Source organism: Limulus polyphemus, unplaced genomic scaffold (assembly GCF_000517525.1).
Source record: "Limulus polyphemus unplaced genomic scaffold, Limulus_polyphemus-2.1.2 Scaffold3033, whole genome shotgun sequence".
In the NCBI taxonomy this organism is placed as follows: domain Eukaryota; kingdom Metazoa; phylum Arthropoda; class Merostomata; order Xiphosura; family Limulidae; genus Limulus; species Limulus polyphemus.
Genome location: NW_013668643.1, coordinates 118,555 through 131,824, shown reverse-complemented (window position 1 = coordinate 131,824; position 13,270 = coordinate 118,555). Strand labels below are relative to the sequence as shown.

Sequence of the window (13,270 nt, the reverse complement as noted above, 5' to 3'; positions counted from 1 at the left end):
ATATATATATATATATATATATTGGGTCCTCAAGACATAAATCTCGCTTTTTGGCACACTTTCATCCCCCCCCCCAAAAAAAAAACGTGCATTGCGTATAATACTTAAACGAACCGCCTAAACGTCACGTTAATGTAGCCTATATAATGTGTAAAGTTTAGTGTACTCTAATTCCCTATAGTGATGGCACACGACGAGACACACATTCGGCATGTAATGCTGTTTGAATACAAAAAGAGTATCTCAATGAAGTTTATGGAAATGTCTTGAACGTTCGTAAGTGTCAACGATGGTTCATCAAATTTCGTTCAGATGACTTTATCGTTGAAAACTGTGATGGCAGGGGCCGACATGTTGGAATTGATATTGATGTTCTGAAGATGCTTGTTGAGTCTAACCAAAGGCAACACACTCCTGAAAAGGCCCTGAAATTGCAGTTCTCTCAAGAAACAATAATATTTATCTTCAACGTTCGTTAACGCAGCTCAATACCTACAAATGCATCTTTCTACAGGGCACTACACTAGTACAGAATGTGCCTATAAAACGAAGGATTTTTTAGAAAAATATATGCTACTGATTTTCTATTCAGAACAACCAAATTTGTTTAACATCAGTGTTTCTTACCTCTAAGGTGAAAGGTCTGATGACAGCCAATGCTCGGGATTTTTCACGTGGTCCTCGAACTAAAAAGTTTAAGCTGTCAGTCATGTAAGGATATGTGTAATCTATCGCTTCTTGACGTTCGTTTATCATTCCAATGTTTGTGATAGCGAAGTCTGCCTCCTAGTGGGAAAACACGAGTAAAAAACTTTAAAATCTGTAATTCAAAATCTACAGAGCGAGCTTGAACAAATTTGTAATCTATCTAAAATACGAACAGCTAATGAAGAAAACAACTTGATTACGCTATATTAAACCACTGTTGGAACAAAACAGTGTTATTACATTCTATGCTGCCACATCTGGTTGTACTTTATCTGATCTGTTACAATCAATGTCGACACATCTGGTCATGCACTACCTGAGTCATTACAATCCATGTCGCCACATCCAGTTATGCTCTATATGAGTCATTACAGTTCATGTCGCCACATCCAGTCAATCTCTAACTGAGTTTATCATCTTGACGATAGTCCTGCAAAATAATCCGTTATAAGGTTGTCATGTGCAAAACATACTGCTCCTATCTGCAGGATTATAACCCAGTTAATGTATTAGGACTAGTGTTTCGCAGCACCCTGTTATCAACAATTTGATTGCACATAAACCTATCGTCAACTTGACCAATATGTATTCGTATGGAATAGCATGAATAATTGTTTAATTCTCTAGCTGCTTGAGGTATACGACAGTGGAACGGATATGTTGAGGAATCAGCTTGCGTGTACTTGAGATGTGTCGCTTTTTCACATGAGGATCCTTTTTTATTATGTTGTTTGGGGTATGTGGACGGATTTTGCCACTGTACTTTGTGTTGGTAGATCCTCATCAATAACTATAAGACACTGCACTTTGCTTCCACAACTGGGTCATGACTTGTTGTTGGTCTTTTTCTTGATTATCCTGGTATCCCAAGTTGATCAATATTCCTTTTTCTCAGTATCATTAAGAACAAGAGATATATCTTTTAAATTCGAAATATACGATTTAAACACATTGTTATGATTTGAGTACATGAATATTTTGCGTCGGAAACGACTGTTACATATTCCTCTCTAATGAAATAATTTCCCTGTTGCATTACACTACTTACTTAATGATAAATAATATCAAATGTATTTCTGATGGTTTCCGTTACATCGCGACATCGTATCAGCTGCATTTGTCACGTGACATGTTGATTTGCATATTCAAAATAGATTTAATATAACACACTCAACCCTCTGTATATTTTTCAGTAACTAAAACCAGAACATTACTAACTTGTTTTAAAATCATTCTGAACAAGCCGCTCCACTCTCCATCAGGCAGTTTTACTCCCCATACACGATCACTGGGTGTCAAAATCTGGAACCTAAGCAACGAAATTCCAGTCAGTAAAAAAATCTGTAAACTAAACAGCTGGGTCATTTACCAAGCAACAATGTTGTAAATAATAAGTGACAGACCACAGAGATATCTGGAGTTCAGCAATCACTGTGGTATAAACATTCGATTTCTCGAATTAGGGACTCATGGTTCACTTAACGCATCTTTAACTTTACAAATTTCACGTCACGAAACAAAACATTACAATTTTAAAACTTAATTATTATTATATTGTAAAACATTTCCAGATCTGTGGAAGTTACACTTCTTCAGACTGAAATCCATTCCTTTAACAATATCCTAATTATTTTTAATCATAAAATTGTAGCATAAATTAAACTGCTGAAGAAACAAAGAAAAAGAAAATTCCTAAAATTTTTGTGTAAAATAATTAACCATGTATGTTACTAAAACTACAACTTACTTGAAATTAAATTTTTCAGCCAAAATTTCTATAATCTTAAGATCGATACCATCCTTCCCGATCACTTTTCTGTCTGAAATAATCTCCTGGACGAAGAATGGGAAGTTCTGAAAAAGTAAACACAAATGGTTCATATTGCGTTATCTATAAGGATAATAAAATGGTATGTCTGTGTGTCTCTGTGTCTGTAACTGGCATAGTTCCAAGAGGAATGTACCCAGAAACCTGAAATTTTGCACACATACTAAGTGGACCATTAGGGTGTGCACCTGGATATTATTATTTATCCACGTGAGTGCGCGCATGCGCGTGCATATTATTTTATGAAGCAAGCTTGCAAAAAACCACATAGAAAAGCATATGCGACCACCATACCTCCAAAAGGAAAGAACCTAGAAACCTGAAATTTCGCACCCATACTAGGTGGACTCTAAGGGTGTGAACCTGGGTATTATTAACTATGCACGTGCGTGCGCAACTTTTTGTGAGGCAAACTAGCGAAAAAACACATAGAAAAGAAGTGTGACTATCTCCAAGAAGAAGGAATCTAGAAACCTGAAATTTTGCACCAATACTAAATGGACCCTGACTGTATGCACCTGGGTATTATTACTTATCTTTTGCGTGCGCACATCTTTTGAATGAGGCAAGCAAACCACATGGAAAAGAAGTGGTTCCTTATATAACAACTTCTGATATATAGAAAAGCCAGTGCGTTTTGGTTACAATGTATTCCAACAATGGCTTTTATGTCACGTTGCTTAGGAACTAATATTATTGTTAGTCTATGACTGAAAGTATAAAGTGAAATGTATAAACTATAAAATTTAAAAAATATTTGTTGATTTCTTAATTTAGAGACTCATTTGATTAAAGAGGTTTGAAGAATACACTCAATGACAGTCATCTATGATATATCAACCTAATAACCCGAGCGAATATAAATCACAGACAGATACGCACGTTCGTGTGTGCGCGCATGCGTGTGTGTGTGACTGCCATAACTCCAAGAGGTAAGAACCTAGAAACTGGAAATTTTGCATACTAAATGGACCCTGAGGGTGTATACCAGTGTATTACTTATTTTATCCATGTGCATGCGCATATGCACGTGCGCATCTTTTTAATGAGGCAAGCTAGTGAAAGAGAATATAGAAAAAAAGTGGTTCCTTATATAACAAATTCTAATATACAGAAAAGCCAATACGTTTAGGTAACATTGCATTCCAACAATGGCTTTTATGTCATGTTGCTTAGAAACATAAGTATATAGGTTATACTTTAATGCTAAAAAGGGTTCAGAATACACACAAACTATCAACCTAATAATCCGAGCGAAGCCGGGTACTTTCGCTAGTCTATGATAAAAAAAAGTTGCATTTGAGGTATGCATCAATCCACGAATCTTTACATAGAACAATTCTGCTTCGCTGCCTGGTAATTTTGTAACCAGGCCCAATTTTGTCAAATGTTCTTTGATTAAGGGCCAAAAACACCGCTAGCAGCAAGGCTACCTAAATAATGAGCGAAGGCATAGTGGTTATAGAAGCTTTTTTATATTTTTTCTGTTACACACAATAAAAGGAATCGTTTCACAGAATGGTAGAACAAAAAGGACTTAAGATAGTTGTAAAAACACACAACAATAACACAGTCTTTACTGGGTGCACGCTCGCATATTAATACTGCAACTAGACATTCTGGCAACAAGAGCAAGTTTTAATTGGACAAAAACTAGCAGGATTGTGTTTTCAGTCAAGTAAATTATCACCTAAGTTATCATCCTACAATCTCAATTTACCTGCACCAAATGTAATTCCCCTGCTCGTGCTAACCAGCATAGACTCCTGTACCACCTCTAGTTTTGAGTATGGTCCTTATGACAACTGAAGTATTATAGCTGTTCAAACAGGCAAGTATAAGCTTGTAGAGGAACCTTGTACTATATAAGCTTATCTAAGTCGTTAATACTGCAAATTAGAGCTTATTACATTTTGTTTACAAGAGTTTACAAATGCATGTTATAGGTGCAATCTGATCTATACTTGAGGGAGATTGTTTATGGGTGTAAAATTGTGGTAAAAATGAAATGAGGTTTTTAGCTACACATGTGCAAACATTTTCATATGAAATTAATCATTAGCTTGGTTGCTGAATTGGCAAAAATAGTTTTGTTGTGCAAGTGGCCTCAATAGTTCTTCACTTGGTGTGTTGCGGATTATTCCCTTGCTCTGAAGATCGAAATTCCCTGTGCTCTTCTACACTCTTGTGTTATAAATCTAAGTCTTGTATTTGAGAAAATGGCATTTTTGATAAGTAATAGAGTTTAAGACTAAGAGGAAGATATAGTCACTGAGGGATAAATAGGTGTCAGAGAGAGAGAGAGTTATCAAACGTTGGAGAAGACCTTTCCAGGACTTGCTGAAGTTGTGAAACTCTATGACCACCCCATTCAGTTTCAGACTCGTCAGACTCACACCACCACAACGACTCTCACTCATCCTTATGCATTAAGATCAATCTACTAAGGAAGAATTCGATCAGCAGTTCTATTTTCCTGTATCTACAGCCGTAACGAGAACGAAGTCAGATTCTCACAACATCAGTGAATGTCTGACAGTCTGGAAAGATCTTCTCCAAGGTTCGACAATTGCCAACCTATACTCTTTCACTGGCAGGTGAGACAGTAGGTATGATTGGTGGAGATAATAATCCATGGGACAATCATGACGCCATTCGTGATAGGAGATATACTGCCAGAGCGACCATGAGTCATGGAGAGAACCTAGAATTATGAAGAGCCAATGGATGAGCTTCCAATAGTAATTTTTGTTGTTCTTTTTTACACCCAGGGGCAGAGACCTAATATTGTCTGATTGTAGGATGATGATTATGCTCCCTATACGTTACATTGTACATTTAAAGAATTTCATCTTGGTGTTGGCTGACAATCTATAAAAAAAATGTTTTACGCTGCTACAAAAGTTCTCGATGAGAAAGGCTAAACATTTCTTCCCACATCATTTAAGGGCAAGGCTAAGAGGTTCTGGATAAATTCCTAAAGCAATGTAAGCACGTCACTGCTTGGAATGCCTAAATTCATGACCAAGTGATACAATACTTGATCTTGAGTTTGGGTATCTAGCTTTTGATTCTATTAAATTCTTGAGTGAAGAGCAACTCTGGGACTGGGATACAGTTGTGGCCAAGCTGTACTGTCATATCAACCCAGTGGAGAACAGGGCTATGCATGAGTTGGAGTTAAAATCTCGAAAGAAACGTCTCGTCGAGATTATTACACTTACATAGACAATCTACGCCATTGGTATGGGAAAGCATACCTTACAATGGCTTATACATATCATGAGGATATCATATTAAACAAGTGAGGCAGGGCATCACCTGGATGTGAAAGATATTCTCCCCCTGATAGAGGCAATTTATGTTATGAATAAGTCACACAAGAGGAAGAAGCTCAGAGCAACAGCTACAGTGTTTGTACCTTGGTTATAGTGCCCTCCTGGAGTGACTGCATAATATCGAGCTTGAACTTCACTGAGAACAAACCAGCAGCCAACATATCCCGGCATTGTGACAAAACCCCACTAACTTCTAGTGAATGAGTAGGATTTCTCTGGTCTTCTCATGATGTTTGTACTGCAGCCAGTGCTGATGATTTCTCTGCCTAAACATCATGCTTGAAACTAGGACCAAAGTATCTACTTTTGTTATGGGCAAGTGGGCCATTTTAAAGTAAACCAAGCATATCTTGTCGGGCAGCAAGGCAGGTTAAGGCTATAAGCTTTATTCAAATACAGAGTTAGAGGAGGAAGATCGACAGTAAGCTGTACCTGTTGCCACTTTAGTCTCTCGGTGGACTGGGTGGTGCTTGATATATGCCCATAAAAGTACAAGGGTAAGAAATGGAGTTGCTCGTTAATACAGGAGCTACCAAGAGATTGGTTGATCTCCAAGAGTGATAAGCTAAACTGGAGAAGTACATCTCTCATTATGTCTAGATGATTTCAACAACAGAAAAAAAATATTCATTCCTGACATCGGTTTTGGAATTTGTATACTAAGAATGGACGATCAGCACAGAATGACGAATATAGTGTGAATGTAGATGTAACCTGTGACAAACAGCTACGAGTGTAGAAGGTGTGTTGTACCATTGCTATCATTCACTGGGAAATGGTTCTCAACTTGTAGTATATATGGTGGTTCACAGACCTCTTAGGCAGGAAATACATTAGATGTTTCCTAATGTGAAATCTATAATATACCAGGGTGTTATATACTCTTGTGTTAAAGTGCGATGATGGTTTCACTGTCTGCATCCATGTCGAGGCATTAAGTGGCTGTGTAATCATTGCAAAGTGTGCACTGTCCAGAAGAAAAGCCAGATTAAACAGTGTTAAACTCCAACAGAAAATGTCTGGTTCTCCCTTACAGCGAATAGTCCTGGATATTGCTAGTTTTCTCCCAGAAATTAAATGAAGTAATAGGTATGAGCTGGTGATTACCAACTACTTCACTAAGTGAGCTGAGGCTTATCCATTGGCCAATTCCTGATCACAGTCTGTTGCTAATATATAGGTAGAACACTGAATAGCCTAAGTTAATATACATGAAAACATTCACATGGATCAGGGACCTAGCTTCAATAGTCAAGTCTTCAATGAGTTTTGTAAATTGTTAGATATGGTGAAGATGCACACTTTGAATTATCACCCCAAATTTAATGGCAAAGCAGAAGAGTGACACAAACTATTAAACAGATGCTTGCAAAGTTGGATAACCCTGACAGAACTGACTGATATGAACACTTGGTGTATAATGCAATGGAATAGAAATCAACTTATTGTTTAGGTAGACGTGATGTATGGTCGGACTCATAAATCAGATGTACCATAGCAGTTGCAAGAATATGTGGAATGGTTAAGGCCTGCACTTGTCAAAGTGCTTAAGTTTACATATCAGAAATCATAAAACGCCACCATACAGCAGAAAGAGATGCTACATTAAAGCATTTAAGGAATGAATGTCCAGGGTGGATACTGGGAACGGCTTTGGTACATACCAGAAACACAGAAGCAGATTATTTCTGGGTAAACATAATTTTATTTTGTCCTCCGACAATAGAGACTGACGAGTCGGAGGATAATGAGAGAGAGAGCTATTTTGTATCATCTAGACTCAACTGATGAGGAGGAAGTTGCTGAAAGTACTTGTCTAGCCGAGCAGGGTGAGTCAAATGAGGAAACACGTAGACAAAAGGCGCAAGCTAGCTCTTATTATCAGATGAGATAATCACAACGATTGTTATAGCTGCAATTATCTATTGTACCAGAAGTGAGGACAATCACTTAATTATAAGACCAATGATCGAAAGAAAGTGGTTTTCTCTACAAGCTGTCAGTAAAATTTATCTAATACATTATGTGATAGCCACTTGAATATTGTGCTAATGAGAAATGTTTACTGATATATATCCACAGGATATTCAGTGATAGCTGCTTGATTATTACACACAATTATCATTACTGGTGTAGTGCCTGTAACATTAACAGTTTTCACAACTGATGACGATCGCTAGAAGACTGAAAACTCGAGTGAAAGAGCGTAACAAACCTTGCTTTTGGAGCTATAGATACATTTTCTAAGATGAACGATATTTTTGTTGTCTAGAAAAATACTCAGGATCCTCCCAGTACACTTAAGGTTGCATATAACCCTTAATGAGGGTGCTGTATTCTTTCTCAGTACAAAATATGAATCAGGTTATAATGATTCTAAGTGAAACATTCCTTTTTTTTTCACTGTGATGCTAAATGGAGCTGATGGATCGACTCTCGACTGCCTTCTGATGTTGGCGACCGTCTATGGTGAATGTGATTTAAGGTGGGATACGGTATCTCTTGATATATATTGTAGTGACAGCACGAAAATTTGTTTTAACTGTAAAGTTCGGTTGAATTGTACTAGTGATTGTTTACTTCGTGATGCACAGAAACTGTATTGAGTTTTACAGCCCATAGATAGCAGCACGTTCTAGATCCAGATGTTAGGAAGTCTTAAAGTAATTGTTTGTTATATGTGCAACTTTTAAGACAGTTTTAATATTCTTAAAAATCACACTATTAATACAATGTACAACACTGAAGCTTTATTCGATGACATAGGTCGTGAAACAGTAAATCAAGAGCTTTTTGTTTTCAACACTTCGTTTGCCCAATATAGGTTTACAGCATAACTGAATTTTAACAACTTGTTTTCAAGAGTCTACGGATTTTTTTAGCAGTATCAGCTGGCTGGCTTAGCTTCACACAGTCTTAGATATAATGGAAGTAAGCAGTATATAAGTCCATTTCACCAAGTTCATAACCTGACATTTTCAAGTGACTTACGTACTTCATACTGACAATACACTCAAGACTTATTTAAATTCCTATTTAAGTATCATTGGAACCCATAATAACAGTCACTTTCTAAGGAATCGGAGAAGTGTGTACACGACTTCACGTGGTGGAAGCAGTACTTTTCATTTCAACACAGAAAATAAATTATCAAACAAATATATAGCAGGAAACTGTATTATTAGTTTGTCTTATCAGAAATGCTTGCTTCTTAAACATATCTGTTCTTACTGATACAACCAAATTACCAATAACCGCACTTGGTTCATATAGCCAAACTAACACTAATCACACTTGGTACACAGAACCAAAATAACACTAATCACACTTGGTATACAGAACCAAACTAACACTAAGTACACTTAGCACACACACCCAAACAAACACTCACCAAACTTGTAACGTACAAACAAACTAATATAGACTATACTTGATACATATGACCAAACTAATACTGATTACATGTAGTACACACAATCAAATTAAAACACTTGTTCACAAAACCAAACTAACACTAACAAAACTTGTTAACACAACCAAACTAATACTAACTACACTTGGTAGATACAACTTAATAAAAATTGACAACACCTGATACATACAACCAAACTAAAGTTAAATACACATGGCACACATACCCAAACTAACAAGAACCAAACTTGGTACAGACAATCAAACGTACACTGACCGCATTTGGTACATATATAACCAAACTAACAAGAACCAAACTTGGTACACACAACCTAACTAAGACTAACTAAGCCTAGTAAATGTGTTCAAACTAATACCGATTACACTTGGTACATAAAACCAAATATAACCAAACTACTAATAACCACATTTAGTAAATATAACCAAACTAACATTAACAACAATTGTTACATATAAACAAACTAATATTAACCACACTTGATACACACAAACAAACTAAAATTGAATACACATCGTATATATATAACCAAATCAACAGTAACCACACTTGGAATATACAACGAAACTAACATTGACTAGCACATAACCAAAACAATACTGATTACATTTGGTACACACAACTAAATTAACACTAAAAACTCTTGGTACCCACAATCAAAATAATACTTAATACACTTAGTAAGAACAAGCAAAATTACCCGTTCCCAATGACGGGAAAAGTTTAAATCAATCTATCAATTTAAGTTATTTCATTAAAAAATTACAACGTTAATTGTGCTGCACCTTTGGTTTCACTCAGAGCTAAACGTCTGAGCTACTTATACCATCCACCGTAGAAAGTAATGGTTGAGCATTTCAGTCATGCTAATTGTAAACCTACAATTTTATTCTTTAAGTTACGTCACAATATGAAATGTGAATGATAGTGTAATTAATTCCTAACAATTTAATGTATAATATCCTGCTTGCAAAATAACATTTGGCATCAACATTATCCATGTCTGTTCTCCCGTCATTTCAAAAGTACGCAGCTTTTAAACGGGAGACAGGCGAATGTTCGGACTGAAAGCACGGTTCACAATATATATAAGAAGACTAAATTAAAACACGTTGTACATATAAACAAACTAATATAATAATACTTAGTACACAATACGAAACTAACATTAACCACACTTCGTACATATATCTAAATAAATACTAACCAAACTTGGTACACACAAGCAAACTAACACAGACCAAAGTTGATACATGTAACAAATCTAACACAACACACACTTGGTACGCACAATCAAACAAACAATTAACACAAGTTGTACACTAAACCAAACTAACATTGAATACACTTTGTACATAGATCCAAATTAATACTGCTTACACTTGGTATACACACAACCAAACTAAATCTAACTTCACTTGGCATACACCCCCAAACAAAACTTAATACTAACTACATTTGGTACACATAACCACACTAACACTAACCACAAGTGGGACACAAAACCAAACTAACATTAATCACACTTGGTACATATAACCAAAGTAACATTAAAAACTCTTGGTACGTACAACCAATCTAACACAGACCACACTTGCTAATATGACAAAACTAGTGCTAAATATATTTGGCACACACAAACAAACTAACATTGGACATTATTGGTAAATATAAACAAAACTATCGGTGACTACACTTTGCGAATATAGCACATTAATATTAACCAATCTTGGTAACTATGGTCAAACTACCATTGCTCACATTTGTTTCACATAACCGAACTAACACTATCAATACTTTGAACACAATACCAAATTAACATCGATCACACTTGGTACATATACCAAAACTAACACTAACTACACACACTACCAAACTAACATTCACCACACTTGACAGTGCACACACTATTGGTGAATATAACCAAACTAATACTGTTAACGCTTGATACATACAACCAAAATAACACTAACCTTACTTAGTATACAGAAAGAAACTAACACTAATTCCACTTGGTACATGTAACCAAACTAACACTAACCACACTTAGTACACCCAACCAAATTAACACGAACAATCATTGGTACCCACAACCAAAATGATACTAAATACACTTAGTGAGTACAATCAAAAGTACCTGTCCACAGTGACAGGAAAAGTTTAAGTTTTATGAAAGTTGTCGTATCTAGTTACTACCTACAGTTCTTTTTTTTTCTCTTTGGGTCAACTTACATCCATTGTGGCTACACGTAATGTTCGATTAATTATATGTAGATCTCCAGACAAACGAAAGAAATCATTTGGTTTTGCAGGTTGAAGTTTTTGGTTTTGAGCAATCCATCTTCCTATTCGTACTCTTTTCGTGCAATTGCAGGACTCAATATCTGGACCTTCGATGATGTAGTTGATTGTCTGTTGATCAGTAGTTTCCTAATGCAAAATGTGAATATCAGTTAAATTCCAAACCTTGTTAGATGCATTGCCTATTATTAACACTAAGATGAGTTAAAAACAACCAAAGAAATGAAGTTTAGGATGCAACTTGTCAACTATATAGATGGAAATATTACAAAAATAAATGAGCAGACATCAACTACTGACGAACTTCACTACTTCTTGAATTAGGTATTACACTTTATTCAACACAAGCTTTCATACTTCATGCTTTCTTATAAAAGTAATCCGACGATATTTATAGATGCCCTAGTGTACCAATAAAATACCCCCATTATCCCCGATTATTTTTATCCCTACTCGAAGGAGAAGTAGGTGTCTGTAACCGAAAAGAAACACTGTTATGGCACCCACCAGTAGTACCTGAACATGAGTGCTACGTTTGATATCGCTAGGTTGTAAGCGGCGATATAAACCCAGTTTCAAACACGGCTCCCCTTTGGTGCCCCTAAACAGAGAGCAATGACATATAGATAAGGATACCAACTAAGCCCGACTGCCAACTTTCGTCTTACTAGCTCCAAAACTGTGGGAAGCGTTTACAGATAAACAAATAAATTCACAAACACACAACATTAAATAGTACAGTATTACTCTGCATCACAATATTATAAAAAAAAAAGACCGAGTATGTGACTTAGAGTCACCATACAGTAGCTTGCTGGTGTTCAATTGTGCTGAAAACTTGGGTGTGGTTGTGATAAGTTAATTCATTGTAATTACTTCCTCTGTCTACCGGCAGATGTAGAGGGACAATGTAGGGACTTTTAATGTACTCTATCCAGAGCTTCTCTACGGCTGATTCCATGGTGTTTAATGTTGTCTTGACTCCACCTTCGTCTTGGTCTTTCTCTTGCCCTGTATCCGTTGTGTATCTAAGGCTGATTCCGTGGTGTTTAATGTTATCTATGTTGTCTTGACTCCACCTTCTTGTTGGTCTTCCCCTTGCCTTGTACCCATTGTGTTTTTGCATTCCAAGACGTCCTAGTAAGATGGCCAAACCATTTTATTTGTTGCTTTTTAACATGATCTATGACTGGTCTTACTCCCAACCTTTCTCGGATCTTCGTTTCTAATTCTATCTCGGCGTCTCAGACGTCTTATTTCCGTTGTAGTGATCTTACACTTTTGTGAAGTTGTTAGAGTCTAGGTGTGGCATTGATAGCACAGTGTTGGTAGAAATATATTGTTTTATGAAGTTAACTTTTTTGTCATTTTAAATCTTCAAAAATAATAATTCAGTTGTTACCACTCGCTTCTTTATTTGACTTTATTTTCTCCTTGGAAAAACGAGCAGTCAATTACAGTATATACGAGAAAGTTCAACTACATTGTGTATTTGTATAAAATATATTTCCGAAGTTAGTAATTAAAATGCTCTTGATCCACATATTAGCAGTAAACACAGCTACTAGCAAGTATTTTTTTCTGGTTAATCCTCTTTACTAAAGAAATCAACTCAACTTAGCATAATTAGACGAACATTGTTCTTATAACAAGTGTAACAATTTA

The 13,270-nt window shown here is 36.1% G+C and overlaps 1 protein-coding gene across 1 annotated transcript in view; it reads right to left on the bottom strand.

The window, feature by feature from the left end:
* The window catches only part of LOC106468511 (probable glutamate receptor), a gene marked incomplete at its 3' end in the record, with an annotated part of 28,769 nt that extends 16,038 nt beyond the window's left edge, over positions 1-12,731 (bottom strand). Inside the window, exons 1-5 of the mRNA XM_013928939.1 lie at positions 12,411-12,731; positions 11,537-11,734; positions 2,456-2,562; positions 1,927-2,017; positions 628-786 (exon numbers count right to left, since the gene is read on the bottom strand). Coding sequence (XP_013784393.1) covers positions 628-786; positions 1,927-2,017; positions 2,456-2,562; positions 11,537-11,734; positions 12,411-12,731 — 876 coding nt within the window. The remainder of the gene's footprint in view (positions 1-627; positions 787-1,926; positions 2,018-2,455; positions 2,563-11,536; positions 11,735-12,410) is intronic.
* Positions 12,732-13,270: the final 539 nt, after the last annotated feature.